General features: G+C 43.6%; 1 protein-coding gene across 3 annotated transcripts in view; it reads right to left on the bottom strand.

The window, feature by feature from the left end:
• Window positions 1-16,914, bottom strand: part of EFCAB5 (EF-hand calcium binding domain 5) — a 129,721-nt gene that overhangs the window by 26,380 nt on the left and 86,427 nt on the right. For all 3 annotated transcript variants that reach the window (XM_056558990.1, XM_056558988.1, XM_056558989.1), the window contains 3 exons: window positions 15,164-15,256; window positions 11,140-11,354; window positions 9,255-9,411 (listed from right to left, as the gene is read on the bottom strand). In XM_056558990.1, the coding sequence (XP_056414965.1) occupies window positions 9,255-9,411; window positions 11,140-11,354; window positions 15,164-15,256 (465 nt within the window). The remainder of the gene's footprint in view (window positions 1-9,254; window positions 9,412-11,139; window positions 11,355-15,163; window positions 15,257-16,914) is intronic.

Genomic DNA, 16,914 nt, shown 5'->3' with positions numbered 1-16,914 from the left:
TGTGAGTCGGACCTAATGCTGCCGTAATTGCCCACTGGCCCCTGGTTTTGCTTATCAGGCACAGGTAGGTTAGTGCTAGGTCCCGTGCCACTTGAGAAACCTTGGCGTTGGTGTGCGGGCTCAGGTATGTATTTCATATAAGGATATACTGGCTAATGTCTCAATTTTAACATCAGTGTTGAGGGTTAGCTAATGTCCCTGTTACATCTACCACAGTAGTGTACCTATCCCTGTATGTTATTATTCTAATTGTTACACATCTGCACCGTTTATCTGGTGTAGGATGTTAATGTGGCACTTGTAGTCTGTTGCAGGCATCTCCCACCATATGCATTTTTATGCTGCGGATCACCCTTAGCAACAGACTACAAGGGTAGGATCTGCTCCCCCAGTATATATGCACAACCGCATGTGGGGTTGAGCATCTCCTACCTGCCAGTTGAGAACATCTCTCTTTTTCGTTATTTAAGTCTTATACTTGGAAATGTAAAAACTCCACATTTTACGCACCTTTATTTCCACTCTAGGCTGCATTCAGGTTCACCTGTGAGGCCGGCATACATACTCAGGTGGGGCTTATAGCTTCCTCCCTCCTCCCATTGTATGTGTGCCCAGTTCACACTGGAGGTAACTGGGAGCAAGCTGTGAGTCGGACCTAATGCTGCCGTAATTGCCCATTGGCACCTGGTTTTGCTTATCAGGCACAGGTAGGTTAGTGCTAGGTCCCGTGCCACTTGAGAAACCTTGGCGTTGGTGTGCGGGCTCAGGTATGTCCTTCATATAAGGATATACTGGCTAATGTCTCAATTTTAACATCAGTGTTGAGAGTTAGCCAATGTCACTGTTACATCTACCACAGTAGTGTAGCTATCCCTGTATGTTATTACCCTGCTCCTGTTCTCCACAATCCCAGTTACCGTAATCCACCACTCAATAGATATTCAGGGACTCAGAGACCTTTTTGCACCTATTGTAACCGGCCTGGCCGGGATTTAAACGGATTTAAACGGATTCACCCTGAGGTCGAGGACAGTCCCTCAGGAAAACAGTCACAAGGTCCAACCCCAGAACGACCTAAATCAGGACTCTCACCTTATGTCGCCTCCTGCCCCCTTGTAACAGTTATTGTAGAAGGTGTACCTTTAGAGGCGTTAATAGATACAGGGTCACAAGTGTCTACCATATCTAAATGTGTTTTCTATCAACATTGGGATGCTAGTCTATTGTGTGAGCCAGAGGATGTTAATTTCAGAGTAGTTGCCGGTAATGGGCAACCAGTCCCCAGACATGGATACTGGGAGCCAACCATTCAATTGGGTGAATATGTACTTAAAGGGCAGGGAGTGATTGTAACTAATGTGACAGATAAGGGGTCTGCTGAATTGATATTGGGGATGAACATCATGAGGAATTGTTTTACTGAGATTCTACAAGCAGAACAAAAGTTTACCAACAAGCAAGGCGAGATCTGGAGAGTACAAGTTCAAGATATCAGGTCGGTGACCTTACAACCCAACACTGACACCATCATATGGTGCCTTGCACGTCCCAGAGTCAAGAATCGGGATTATCAGGCCCTGCTAAAACCCATGCAGTTAGAAGATCATCCTTTAGTCCGAACTGCGAGGAGCCTTGTCACTGTCTCAAATGGAAGAGTCCCCATACGGTTAGTGAACCTGACTGATTCTGCTACCGTTTTACCCAAGTACACTCCAGTGGCCCAGTTGTACCTCCTTGAGTTGAAGGACATCGTGACAGAGCGTCTAGTGGCCCGACAGTGTGTGGCTCAAGTTACCGGTGGATCCAGTACTAATCCCCCAGAGCCCTGGTGGGCACAGCCCCAGGTTGGGGACAACACTACCCCACAGGGCCAGGTCAATGAAGTTGCCAAAAGGTATCATGAAGCTTTTAGCAAACACCCCACAGACTTCAGAAAAACTTCAATGATCCAGCACTGTATCCTCACAGGCGACAGCGATATGCGATCAAGGAGAGACACTGTCCAGTCGCACCAGCCATGTATCAAACTGTCAAGAAGATGCTGGCTGACATGAAGGAGGTGGACATGATGCAAGAAAGAGCCCCTGGGCGGCGCCACTCGTCCTGGTCAAGAAGAAATATGGAACTATCCGCTTCTGTGTCGACTACAGGAAACTAAACAATGTTACACATAAGGACCCTTATCCTTTGCCAAGAATTGAGGAGTCGCTTACTGCCCTCTGGTCTGCTGCTTTCTTCTCCGCCAGCGGGTACTGGAAAGTGCCCATGGCCACGGAAGATCAGGAGAAGACCGCTTTCGTGACACCCATGGAGTCGTCCGAGTTTAAAAGAATGCTGTTTGGGCTATGTAATGCCCCCGCTATGTTCCAGCGTCTAATGGAAAGGTGTCTGGGACATGTGAATTTCCAAAGTGTCTTGTTGTACCTGGACGATGTAATCGTGTATTCGTGCTTTGAAGGTCTGGGAGCTTTCCTGTCCCAAGTTCAAGATGAACAAGAGAGAGTGATTGCCTACGCCAGTCGTAACCTGCGAGGAGCAGAGAAGAACAATGCCAACTTACAGTTCATTCTAATTGAACTTCTCGCCCTGGTATGGGCCGTGATAGAAAAAATCTAAGATTATTTAGTTGCCACGCCATTTACTGTCTACATTGATAATAATCCTCTGGCGAATCTGAACACTGCCAAGTTGGGTGCCCTAGAACAGCGATGGGTTTAAAGGTTAGCTAATTACAGCTGCACCATCAAGTACAGAAGCGGCAAGTCGAACTTCAATGCCGATATACTGTCTCGGATAACCCCTGGCGAAGAACCACCTGTTGAAGACGTGTGGGAAGACGTGGAGATGCCCCCATTTTACCAACGGTTTGTGAACCAGGATGTTGTGACCGCTCACATTGACTGTGAACCCAGGCCTGAAAAGGTTACAGAAGACCTGTATACGTGGAAGACTCTCCAAGATGAAAGTCGAGTTATGGGGGATGTGTTGGACTACCTTCTGGTGAAAAAGATACCAACTCGTCTGCTCCAGGCCCATCGTGACTACAAGTTGAAACGTCTGTGGCGACAGAGGAAGCGACTGTTTGTGCGCAAAGGACTGTTGTACCAAAATTCTTTGGATCCGGTCTCTGGTGATCGACTTAATCAGATTCTGGTTCCCCGAAGAGACATAGCGATGGTCCTCAATGCATATCATGATCAGTGGGGACAGTTTGGAGTCCACATGACCGAAGCTACTGTACGGTGAAGATTCTACTGGATTGAAATACGGAGTGACATTGAGAAATGGTGCAGTGAATGTCCTGTCTGTAACATCATCAAGAATGTGCGCAAGGACACAAGAGCACCCCTCCACTCCATCCAGAGTGACAGACCCAACCAGTTGGTCGCCTTAGGCCATGTAAAGTTGTCTCCTACCCGGTCCGGGTATACCTATGCTCTCACCATGGTGGATCATTTCTCCAAGTGGGTTGTCGTTGTATCCGTCAAAGATCTCACAGCCAAGACGATGGCCCAGATGTTCTACTCTAAGTTGGTGTAAACCCTTGGATGTCCTGAATCTGTCTTAACTGACCGTGGAATGGCCTTTGAGGCCCAACTCTCCCAAGAACTATGTCAATTCTACGACTGCAAGAAACTCCGAACCACAGCCTATCACCCTCAAGAAAATGGGCTCTGTGAGCGGATCAACCAAGTCTTCATTCATATGCTGTGAACAGCCTCTGTGTCATGACAAGAGGAGTGGCCCCGGTTGCTACCTGAGTAGCTGGAGATTTACAACAATACCATTCACTGTTCCGCCGTATACACCCCCTTCTACTTGATGATGGGACGACACTGGCAACTGCCTAAAACTGATCAAGAACATAGGACACTGTTCACAAACAGATACAAGTACAAAGGACAAAGATCAGATCAACCAAACAGGATATAAATATAGAACACTGTTCACACTGGATACAGATAACTAACAAACAGATTAGGTCCAGAACGCAAGACTGGGAAACGGATGAGTCAGCATAGACTCAAGGAACAAACAGGAATAAAAACTCAATACCCCCGAAAACCTCCAGAAAACACAAGAATGTCTTGATACTAGAAATCAATCTCCCAATGTCCACCATGGAGCATGGAGATATCTTGTACTAAATCTCAATTCCCCAGAGTCCCATTAAAAGGTCACAGGGATATCTTGTTACAAAAACTAAGAAAACTGATACAGAACAGTCATACATCCTAAAACCGGCAAATGCAACAGACTAAAAACTTCAATGAGCATGCTATTTAACCATAGCTAAAAAACCCAGATCATATCAAAGATAAATGCAAAATACATGCTAAGGCAGAAATAGTAGAATTATAGCACAAACAGACAAAGAGTATTGCACAACTTCATAAGAGCATTTATGCACAAACAGACATCATAGTAGTAACAGGTCAATCACCAGCTCAGAACCTAGATTGAGCTGGACATATATAGACACACCCGCACTGCCATTGGGTGAAAGGCTAAAAGCTTTAACTATTTCCTAACCAGGGAACATCAAACTGTTCAGCCACAACCTAAATCCAATGGCCGTGTCTGAACATAAACCAAGACAGACATTACATGTATATCCATAACTGGTCAATTACCTGCCTAAAAGCAATAAAAGAATGATATCCTTGGAAATAATAGTGCAGAAAAAAAGCTGAGCTTCTGTAGCTTTATGTTACCTAGTGAACTATTATCTTGGATGTCTGGTTGGTATTAGGCTGGGTTCACATATGTCTGGCATTGGGCATAGGGGAACTAATAGGCCTAAATCTTGATGCAACTGATGCTGCAACTGATGACAACGTGCATCAGTTGTATGGCATCCGGCGTCCATTATTGCTGGCACCGGAGAGGGAAACGCAACAAGCAGCGTTCCTCTGACTGGTGCTGTCTGGCTTGTCCAACCATCCGGTGTCAAAATTGGGACGCTGGATGATTATGAACTGTCCCTTTCAAATGAATGGGATCAGTTCTAGCATCAGTTTCCATCCGGTGTAAGCCGGAGTGAAACTATGCTGGACAACTATATGTGAACCCAGCCTTACAGCCATGCAAAGAAGAATTCTCTATTTTAGTCATTTTATATATTTAGTAAAATACGCTTGGGCTTAGTCTTAGTCTTATGATGTCTTCATAACGAAAATGCATCAGATATTCATTTATTTCTGTGTCCCACTTATTAGAATTTAGTATATGGACATTCTCTTGTGTGGAGGTGTTTCTTTCCTACTTTGGTACTGATAGTACTTTGTTTCCTGATTCTGCCTTTAGCCAGTTTATCATGAGTATATTATAGGTGCATATTTTCCCCAGCTGTGTACCCAGGCTGAATTACAGGTTAATAATTTGAACTAACAGCATCATAAAGTTCTATGATGCTGTCAATATGGGCCATTAAACCCACAGTTAGGCCGGGATGCACTGCAAATATGTGTCCTTAAAATGTAAATGTAAAACTGGCCTTTGGGCCACTGTCTGCCCAAACCAGTCTGTTTTTGTTATTTTATGTAATGTGCTTTATATGTCATTTTTTCTGCCTTTTTCTGCCACATAAATTTTGTAATATATAGATAATTTGATTAATAGATTCCTCTTTGCAGCACATAGCTTGTACTGTGAAAAATTCCACAAAAACACATTATGCCCACTTTTACTATTGCTGTAGGTTTTATCCCTATTTGGATTTTACGCAACTATGTTTTTTAACCGGATTTACAAATTTGGTGTACATCTCAGGAAAATTGTGGCTTATCAATAAAAAGGGGCACATTACATTACGACACGGTTTTAACTAGCCAATAAACAGTTCTATTCCTTACCTACACAATTCTGGTGGATTTTTCCAACCACCAATGTTGGTGAAAAAAAAGGGCATTATTGTGTAGATTTCAATAATAAATTAGGGCTTTGAGAAAATCCCATGGGCACACTCATTTAATGCAATTTGTGGAGTTGTTCAGGTTTCTAATTGTAAAGTGTCACAATTTGCTAACACGTTGGTGCACTAAAACATGCGTCAAAATTATTCCCCAAAAGCCGACACTAGACTGTTGGAATCAGAATAGTTAGTCAGGGCCCAGCAAGTTTATGGGAGATACAGCATGCTGCATTTTCCCAAATCTAGATACAGTGTTTTTGGAAAAGAAAAGAAAAAAACCACATAAAACGCTAAGTGTAAAACTATACTTAGGTTTGATTGATTACACGTTTTGAAGAGGTACTCTGGCAGAAAGTTAAACAGATTTGTAAATTACTTCTATTAAAAAAATCTTGAAACTTCCAGTACTTATCAGCTGCTGTATGCTTCACAGGGAGTTGTGTAGTTCTTTTCAGTCTGACCACAGTGCTCTCTGCTGACACCTCTGTTTGTGTCAGGAACAGTTTGGAGCAGGATAGGTTTGCTATGGGGATTTGCTTCTACTCTGTATAGTTCCTGATACCTACAGAGGTGTCAGCAAAGAGCACTGTGGTCAGACTGAAAAGAACTCCACTTCCTCTGGAGCATAAAGCAGCTGATAAGTACAGGAATCATTAAGATTTAATTTACAAATCTGTTTAACTTTCTGGATAAAAAAAAAAAATTCTACTGCAGTACCCCTTTAACCCCTTAAGGACCGGGTTTTTTCATTTTTTCCTCCTTGCCTTTAAAAAATCATAACTCTTAAAATTTTGCACCTAAAAATCCATATGATGGCTTATTTTTTGCGCCACCAATTCTACTTTGTAATGCCATCAGTCATTGTGCCCAAAAATCTACGGTGAAACAGAAAAAAAATCATTGTGAGACAAAATTGAGAAAAAAACGCAGTTTTGTAACTTTTGGGGGCTTCCGTTTCTACGTAGTACATTTTTCGGTAAAAATGACACCTGATATTTATTCTCTAGGTCCATACGGTTAAAATGATACCCTACTTATATAGGTTTGATTTTGTCGTACTTCTGGAAAAAATCATAACTTTATGCAGGAAAATTTATACGTTTAAAATTGTCATTTCTGACCCCTATAACTTTTTTTTTTTCCATGTATGGGGCAGTATGAGGGCAAATTTTTTGCGCCGTTATCTGAAGTTTTTAACGGTACCATTTTTGCATTGATAGGACTTATTGATTGCTTTTTATTAATTTTTTCGTGATATAAAAAGTGACCAAAGATGCACTATTTTGGACTTTTGAATTTTTTTGCGCGCATGCCATTGACCGTGCGGTTAAGTTAACAATATATTTTTATAATTCGGACATTTCCGCATGCGGCGATACCATATCTGTTTATTTTTATTTACACTGTGTTTTTGTTTTATGGGAAAAGGGGGGTGATTCAAACTTTTAATAGGGAAGGGGTTAAATGATATTTATTCACTTTTTTTTCACTTTTTTTTTGCAGTGTTATAGGTCCCATAGGGACCTATAACACTGCACACACTGATCTTTCACATTGATCACTGGTTTCTCATAAGAAACCAGTGATCGATGATTCTGCCGCTTGACTGCTCATGCCTGGATCTCAGGCACTGACCAGTCATTCGGCGATCGGACAGCGAGGAGGCAGGTAGGGACCCTCCTGCTGTCCTGTAAGCTGTTCGGGATGCCGCGATTTCGCTGCGGCTATCCCGAACAGCCCACTGAGCTAACCGGCATGGTTTCAGTTTCACTTTAGACGCGGCGTTCAACTTTGAACGCCGCGTCTAAAGGGTTAATAGCACGCGGCAGCGCGATCAATGCCGCGCGCTATTAGCCACGGGTCCCGGCCGTTGTTAGACCCGCTATGTCGCGCGCGTTATAGATCGGGAGCGGACACATGGTGTTCCAGTACGTCATGTGTCCTTAAGGGGTTAAGCCCTACATGAGACTACATGTTGTCATCCTATGAAAAAGAGACCCAAAAATTAGGTCAACCATGTTTTTTAATCCCACAGATTAAATATTATGTTCAGGGCTTAAATGTCATGTGAATGAAACCACTGTTTTACCTCAAAAAATGCTCCCATTGATATTAAAGGGGTACTCCGGCGCTTAGACATCTTATCCCCTATCCAAAGGATAGGGGATAAGATGCCTGATCGCGGGGGTCCCGCCGCTGGGGACCCCCGAGATCTTGCTTGCAGCACCCCGTTAGAATCAGTCTCCGGAGTGTGTTTGCTCCGGGTCTGATTACTGTCAATCACGGGGCTGTCACGCCCCCTCCCATAGGCTTGCATTGAGGGGGCAGAGCGTGACGTCACACGGGGGCGGAGCGTGACGCCACAATGCTCCATCCCGTGATCGACAGTAATCAGACCCAGAGCGAACACGTTCCGGGGACTGATTCTAACAGGGTGCGGCGTGCAAGATCACGGGGGTCCCCAGCGGCGGGACCCCCGCGATCAGGCATCTTATCCCCTATCCTTTGCATAGGGGATAAGATGTCTAAGCGCCGGAGTACCCCTTTAATGGGAAAAGTGGTACCACACGGAAAATAGAAGTTGCATGTTACTTTTTTTTGTGCAGCCCCACTTTAAAATTAATGAGATCTTGATAACAGGATCCTGCTGTGCTGGCTGCAGTTCTGGTATGACTTCTGCCATCAGCCTCTGCTATTGCAGACTATTCCAGGGACGCAACCTAACCACCTAATCTAACTAACCAAGAGATGCACAAACATTTGCATATATCAAGCAAATATAAGAAATGAATGATATATCTTGTTAGACAAAAATGCTTCTTTATCCTTGTATCAACCCCCCCCCCCTCCCCCCAACCCCCCCTTCTCCCCGCTGCTCAAATTTGCTTCTCTGAAGTCAGATAGCTTTTTTTTTCCTGTTTCTGCAAGACAAACAATACAAGTCTATGGAGGAGGAGGTGGAGCTCCAGCCACCAGCTCTGTGAGAACTGCAAATTAGAGATAAATCTTGCAGAGCAAAAATTAGCAAAAAAAATGCCATATACAAGTTATATAATGGGCAGAAATAGTTCTGCTCCTCATGTACACAGACAGGACAGCTTATCCTGAAAAGTCACCTGAATTGACAGGAACGCTTTAAGTAAACCAAATAGTCACATAGTGGGTCCTTGCTCCTGTCTCACGGCCTGACTCTGACAGCAAATTGCGGAGATTTTACCTAACACATTGCCTACAATTTTTGTTTTATGACTCTATTACTGTATTTAGAAGAATTATCACCTGAACCTTGATTTGAGGTAACAAATTTGTATCTGTAAAAATATTATACGTGATATCTCACCTTTAGCCGCCGCTTCAGATTCCATCCCTTCTTTATATTTAGCCAAGACTCCTTCTACCTCCTCAAGCTCCAGGAATCCTGAACCATCGTTGTCCCATTTCTCAAAGAGAGCCTGTAGTACAAGCTTCTGCCGTGCAAGAAGAGCGTCACGTCGCACCTTTGGGATGTAGTGGAAGTAAGAAGAATATTACAGTTAATCAGAAGCCTTGAGAAACCAGATTACACTTTGTGACACGTAAATAACAAAAAAAATTCAACGGTAGAAAAATAATTTCCATTCATATAATATTCATAGATGAATGCATTCATCATCTATTGTATGAATATTGTTTTACATTTGAGTAAAAAAAAATATATTTCATTCACGTTCATTATGTAAAAAAAAAAAATGTTATATTTTTTTTACTTATTTGTATTGGCAAAATCAAGTGTAGAAGAAAGCAATGCACGTATCAGTACAACCGTATCGACAAAGACCAACAATTGTGCAAAAGAAGATTTTTTTAATATTTCCTTATTTTTTTCTTTTAGCTAGACGCTTTCTTGATATTTATGGCTTAGGCCATGTACACAGCATGGAATTTTCATGTGGAATTCCACAGAAGAATTCCGCATGGACATTCCACTGCAGCAGAGTTCCATTGTTTTCAATGGGTTTCTGCCAAACCATGCACACGGCACAATTTCCGCAGATTCCCTGCAGATGTTTCTGTCGCGGAAATCCCAATTCCAGAGTCCGCAGAAAGAATAGACATCTCTATTCTTTGCGCCGATTCTGCAGGGAAATGCGTTGCCGTCTATGAGAGGGCGCATTTCTGAGTGGTCCTAGCACTGGCATGTTATGCTGGCACTCAGCTGTCGGGGGGAATGTCCGCACGGAAATTTTCTGTGCGGACTTTCGCAGTGCGAACATAGCCTTACACCTTTTTAGACCTTAAAGGGGTACTCCGCTACTCAGCGTTTGGAACAAACTGTTCCGAACACTGGAGCCGGCGCCGAGAGTTCTTGACGTCATAACCCTGCCCTTCATGACATCACGCCCCGCCCCCTCAATGCAAGTCCACGGGAGGGGGCGTGGCATCCGCCACGCCCCCTCCCATAGACTTGCATTGAGGGGACGGGGTGTGACCTCATGAGGGGGTGGGGCAATGACGTCACAAGCTCCCGGTGTGAGGTGGTTTTTTGCGCCCCGTAGATCCACGCGTCTGCTCCTCCCCCAGCTCTCCGAACATTTCCGAAGCTAGAACTGGGGGAGGGCAGAGCAAGGGGAGAGAGAAGGTCAACGCCCCTCCATCATCTCCCCTCTCTGAGCTCGGCTGCTCGGCTGGACACAGATCTCTATGGCACGCCCCCTCCCTGAGGACGTAAATCTCCACGGCAGTTCCCTCCCTCATCTCTCCTCCCTGAGGACATAGAGCAGTGCTCCCAATGAGCTCTATGTGTAAAGGGGGACATATTGCACGGGCTAAAGGGGGACATACTGCACGGGCTAAAGGGGGACATACTGTACAGGCTAAAGGGGAACATTTAGCCCGTGCAGTATGTCCCCCTTTACACATAGAGCTCATTGGGAGCACTGCTGAGGGAGGGGGCATGGACCTTCTCTCTCCCCTTGCTCTGCCCTCCCCCAGTTCTAGCTTCGGAAATGTTCGTAGAGCTGGGGGAGGAGCGGACGCATGGATCTACGGGGGCGCAAAAAACCACCTCACACCGGCTCCAACGTTCGAAACAGTTTGTACCAAACGCTGAGCAGCGGAGTACCCCTTTAATGCTGTTTCCCTTGAAATTCAATAAGTTGAGTGTAGAAGTTGGTGGAGGTTCAGTAGCATAAATGGCATAAATAAAAATATATGGGAACATGGAAACTGAACAAAAAGTACCGTACTTTAGCCAACAAACCAAGTCTCTCCTCTTCCGTCTCCACATATTCCCTCAGTATAAAGGATGTGAGCTCCTCTACAGCTGCCAATGGAGCATCTTCTCCCACAAACGTTTCGATCAGCTGAACAAACTGGGGTAAGCTGAGGGCACTGTCATTGAAAGCACTAGGGATACGTGATGGGCCACGAGTGTTAATATCGGAGATAATGGTTCGTAAATCTGCAAATTAAACAAATAAAATTTAGTTGAAATATAAATGTCTTCCCAGCAAACCTGTGGTAGATGCTGATCTATGTTCCAGATAATGAACAATTATTGGAATAAAAGCATCATAGGGAAATTTGGTTCGTAATTTTTAGAATTTTTGAATTATTTGTTCCAATATCCTTTCAAAGCAGAATTAAATAGAATTTTTCTTTTTAGATTTTTTTCATTATTAATAATATTTCCATTGTCTGAACAGTAAACTTCAAAAGAAGCGGCAAATAGGGAGACTTTAGATCTTTAAACAGTGCCAGTTTTTGCACATAAAAAGTTTCACATTATAGGCTCTGGAATCTTTATGTTGTAAGGCGGTATATTTCCGAGAATCCATTTTCTTCTAAGATGGACAGATTATATTTACGCACATGCTGCCAGAAGCTTCCTTTCATCTTACCGCTAATAGAACATAAGAGTATCAGAGAGCGATCACTTCAAAGGAAACGGCAGAGTTCGCACACTAATTTCACATGGCACAGAACATAAAGCACTAGAAATTTTAATGAATAGATCTTATTATTTTGGTCAAGAAAATCCACCTGCACTGCTGAGCATGATAAATGTTAATTTTCATTTTAATATTCTTAAATGGCAGGACTGATGTCACTGCATTTTTTGAGGGTGAATATCATGAACATTGCCTACAGCAAAACATATTAAAGGGAACATGAGCTGTATACCGTTATTACACTATTATGACAGACTGGATTACTCTTGAACTGTAAATAAATGTGTCAGATAGGCGTTTATACACACTAGAGCTGTGTTTCCCAACCAGTGTGGCTCCAGCTGTTGCAAAACTATAACTCCCTGCATGCCTGGACAGTTTTTAGCATAATCATATACAGTATATTCCCTCTGGAGGTCCAAAAAATCACTAGATATTTTTTTTATTTTTATTTTTTTAGAATTGACATCCAGCAGATAAACAGTAAGGTTTAGAAACTAAATATAGGGCTTATCCCAAGATTTGCTATCGTACTGAGAAGTCTTGTGGAGTAAAACTTATCCCCTATCCACAGAATAGGGGATAGGTCTTAGATCCGACTGCTGGGGCCCCCTGCGATCTCTTGTACGGAGCCCAGGATCTCCCCGGGAGCGGTGCATCACGGTCTCCACATGAAGCGGGGGCCGCCATGCCCCCTCCATATATATCTCTATGGGAGAGCTGTTCGGCTATTTCCGGCACTCCAATAGAGCTATATGGAGGGGTGTGGTGGCCCCCGCTTTATGCAGGGGTTGTGATATGCCGCTCTTGGGGAGAGCCAGGGCTCCATACAAGAGATCGCGGGGGGCCCAGCAGTCGGACTCCCAATGATCTAGAAATTATTCCTTTATCCTGCGGATAGGGGGATGAGTTTTTCACCATGAGACATCTCCTTTAAAGGAGTACTCCGGCGCGCACTTTTTTCCTTTCATCCCGTCCGGGCTGCAAAATAAAAGAAAACACACTTTCCTTACCTGCCAACGAGCCCCCGGAGCTCCGGTACAGGTGTTCGGTCCCGGGGCTGTATTCTTCTTACTTCCTGTTAGCCCGGCACGTCACACGGAGCTTCAGCCTAACACCGGCCGCAGCGATGTCCAGCCTCGGCTGGTGATAGGCTGAAGCTCCATGTGACGTGCCGGGCTTAGAGTAAGTAAGAAGAATACAGCTCGGTGACCGAACACCTGTACCGGAGTGTACCGGAGCTCCGGGGGCTCGTTGGCAGGTAAGGAAAGTGTGTTTTCTTTTATTTTGCAGCCCGGACGGGATAAAAGGAAAAAAGTGCGTGCCGGAGTACTCCTTTAATATAATCAGGAATTGGTTTCAGTCCAGTAAGAAAGGATGGAAGTGTGTTTTTATGTGCTATGGCAAAACTACATGTTCAGAACTGACAGAGAAGGACCAGGAGTTGTATAAGACACATCTGTAGGCACTGCGGTTTGATGCATCCATAAAGCACTGTATAGATAGCACCATAAAAAATATTGCATATGGAGGAACAGCATTAGGTCATAGCAGTTTATGGTGGTTCGAGTTACCAAACAACTATGTGGTTTCTTGTCGGGAAGACTAATTTATAAGTTTATACTAAACAACAATTAGAGATGAGCAAATCAAACCCGTAGAACCTAAGTCCAGTCAGAGGTTTGGTTTGGCAAGAGTTCAAACTTAGGGCAGTTCAGGTCAGCAGAACCTGCTAAAATAACATCAGCCACATGGCAGAAAGGGGAAGGAGGAAGGATCACATGACTCCATAGAACCCCAGGAGGCAGTATATGTCAGCAGCCATTTAAGAGATAGCAAGTATTAGGTGAAGATCTTTTTGAGGGACACTACGTAGTGAACAACACACACGGGATAGGACCACACATATATAATATTTGTAGTAAAAAAGCACCGCAGAGAGTGTTCTGCATCTGTTCTGTCAGCGCAAAATCTGTTTTAATTGGAAATTTCAATTGGAAAGTGTACCTGTCTTCAACAAAAAAAATGTATATAATGTAGATAATGCAATTATATGTATATTTGTAATATACATTGGTTAAAAAATGTGTATATTTATGGGTGAAAAAATGCTGTCCCTGCAGCTATTATCTGTGTGTGTCTGTGAGGAGTCCAAATACAGGAAGTGAGGACAGAAAAAGCAGGGCTCTGTGCAGGCTCCTGGCTTGTCAATCATCCTCATGTGTGACCCCATAGGAAGTCACAGAGCCTCACTGCACAGAGCCCTGCTTGTCCTCCCTGCACAGAGCCTTGCTTGTCCCACTGCTGGGAACCCCCGCAATCTCGGCTGCGGCACCCCAGACATCCGGTGCACGGAGCGAACTTTGCTCCCTGCCGGATGACTGGCGATGCGGAGCAGGGGTTCGTGACATCATGGTCACACCCCACTCGTGACTTCACGACCACGCCCCCTTAATGCAAGTCTATGGGAGGGGGCGTGACAGCCATCACGCCCCCTCCCATAGACTTGCATTGAGGGGGCATGGCTGTGACGTCACGAGCTGGGCGCAGCGCTGAACCCGACACTCTAAACAAATTCTAGGTGCAGCACGGAAATTGTGGGGGTCCCCAGTGGTGGGACCCCTGCAATGAGACATCTTATCCCCTATCCTTTGGATAAGGGATAATATGTCTAGGAGCGGAGTACCCCTTTAAAAACAGTGCAGAAGTGCGTAGATACACTCCTATATGTTATACGTTGCTTTTAGGCTCTTAGACAGTGTTATACAAACATTTAGGCTACTGGAGAAGTACAGGTTTAGACAAAACTAGTTCAGTCAGAATCAGAACTTTTTGCCAGAGTACAGCGAACCCTTCCAACCGAACTTTTGAAAAGTTCACTCACCTCTATTTTCAATCCTCTTTACAACTGTTTTAGGAAAGGCTAGTAAGCGCCAAAAGGAATCTTACATATTTAGTATACTAAGCATTCTATGTTTACAACATCAAAAGGAGATTGTGGTAATATTCCAAACTAACTTCTTTTGTGCAGACTGTTGCAGATTTGGTGAAAAAGTGGCGCACAACACATTTTCAAACGTAATTTTGTTTGTACCATGTAAGGCAATTTTAAGGGCATGTCCTTGGAAAGGGGGGTGTGACCTACATTGCCCAAAATTTTCTAAAGTCTGTGACCAAAAAATATTCTTAAACTAAAACACCCTTAGAGGTGGTGCAGACTGAGCACACAATTCCAGATCTTCAAACAGCCTGGGACACTTTAATAGTATTGCACAATCTTTACTGACTTGTCTTAGTAAAACTAATTGGCTTTTATTACCTGTGAATTTAGAGGTTGCGTCATGATATTCTTCTTCACTTCTGTCTCCATAAGAACTATATCTGATAGCCAGATCTGAAGTCAACAAGTCACCTTAAAAACAAACAATAACATATTAAGATGCATAAACAGTAACTTCCTAATATTTATCTACAGTAGTATTAGAAGTGCTCAGTGATAATATGGTCATCAGACCACCAAAAGGGGCATTCACATGTCTTCTTACTATCCTGAAACCCTCCAGCTGGTTATCAGTGATATATCGTTAAAGGGGTTATCCAGGAAAAAAACAATACTTTTTTTTATATATCAACTGGCTCCAGAAAGTTAAACAGATTTATAAATTACTTCTATTAAAAAATCTTAATCCTTTCAGTACTTATGAGCTGCACAATTTGAGTTGTTCTTTTCTGTCTAAGTGCTCTTTGATGATGACACCTGTCTCTGGAACTGTCCAGAGTAGAAGCAAACCCCCATAGCAAACCTCTTCTACTCGGTGCAGTTCCCAAGACAAACAGAGATGTCAGCAGAGAGCACTGTATCCAGACAGAAAAGAACAACTCAACTTCAGCAGCTGATAATTATTGTAAGGATAAAGAGTTTTTTCATAGAAGTAATTTAAAATCTGTTTAACTTTCTGGAGCCAGTTGATATATAAAAAAAAAAGTTTTTTCCTGGAATACCCCTTTAAAGCTACTATTTTAGTTAGATTTTTAGCAGACATAAAAGAAAACTTTACATAGGGATTCCTCAGTGCACACCGATCCAGTATACAGTCTCCTTACAGCACAGGTTGATGACAAGTTTACATAGACTTGGCTTCAGTGAATGAGAAATGAATACAATCCCCTTAGTAGGAGTAAGAGAAATTCGGTAAGCCTTTGGTAACACCGGAAGCACTTTATGTGTTGCTTTAGAATACAAAGATAAAATGCAATCCTTACTGTCATTTAGTAAAACTTTTGACATGTCATCCAGACATGCCAAAAGTATGTCTCACTCCCAAAACCCGCAGCAAGTGAGTTTTAACCGGATAAAGCACACAGCAGTGCGCTTCACTTCCCAGCTAGTCACCCGATCCGACTGATGTGCTCCATAGACTATAATAGAGCACATCTGTCCGATTACATGGCTAGCAAGCTATACCAAGTGCGATCTAAACTTTTGCCATGTGTGGACAACATGTGAAAAGTTTTACGAAATGTAAAATGTAACTCTAGTGATAAGGGGTTTTGGGTTACTGTGGTGTATATGTAGATGACTTTAGTTACTCATGGGTAGTTGCATGATGATACACAGGTGGTAAAGGCCATGGTACTGGCTCCAGCCAGAGGCTTCTAAGAGTCCAGTGGTTTATCTCTTCTGACAAACCATCCATTTGGAGTACAGTTGAAAACAGATAAACCTTCAGTGTGGACTGTAGACAGCTCTTGGGTGTACATAAACTCCTCAACATGCCATGGTTCACCATGAGCAAACCAGAGCTGACTTTAATTGGTTATTATTAAAACGGGATTCTCTGGCAGAGCCTGGGCTACCCTAATTTCTGCACAACAGCCTTTCTGGCAGAGATCACAGGCTCTGCTTCTCTGGCCTGGGCTGGTCTAAGACTAATTAGGTCTGACTGGTTCCAGCTCTCTGGGAAGAAAGGGTTGGACTTTGGGTCTTCTCACACAGAACTTTCTAGAGGCTTCTGGGTGGAAGCCTGGGTAAGAGAAGGTCATGTGGCTACTTGCACATTTCACCAGTGG

Source organism: Hyla sarda, chromosome 2 (assembly GCF_029499605.1).
Source record: "Hyla sarda isolate aHylSar1 chromosome 2, aHylSar1.hap1, whole genome shotgun sequence".
NCBI classification, from domain to species: Eukaryota; Metazoa; Chordata; class Amphibia; order Anura; family Hylidae; genus Hyla; species Hyla sarda.
Note: the sequence above shows the minus strand (reverse complement) of the source record. Positions and strands in the feature narration are given on the sequence as shown.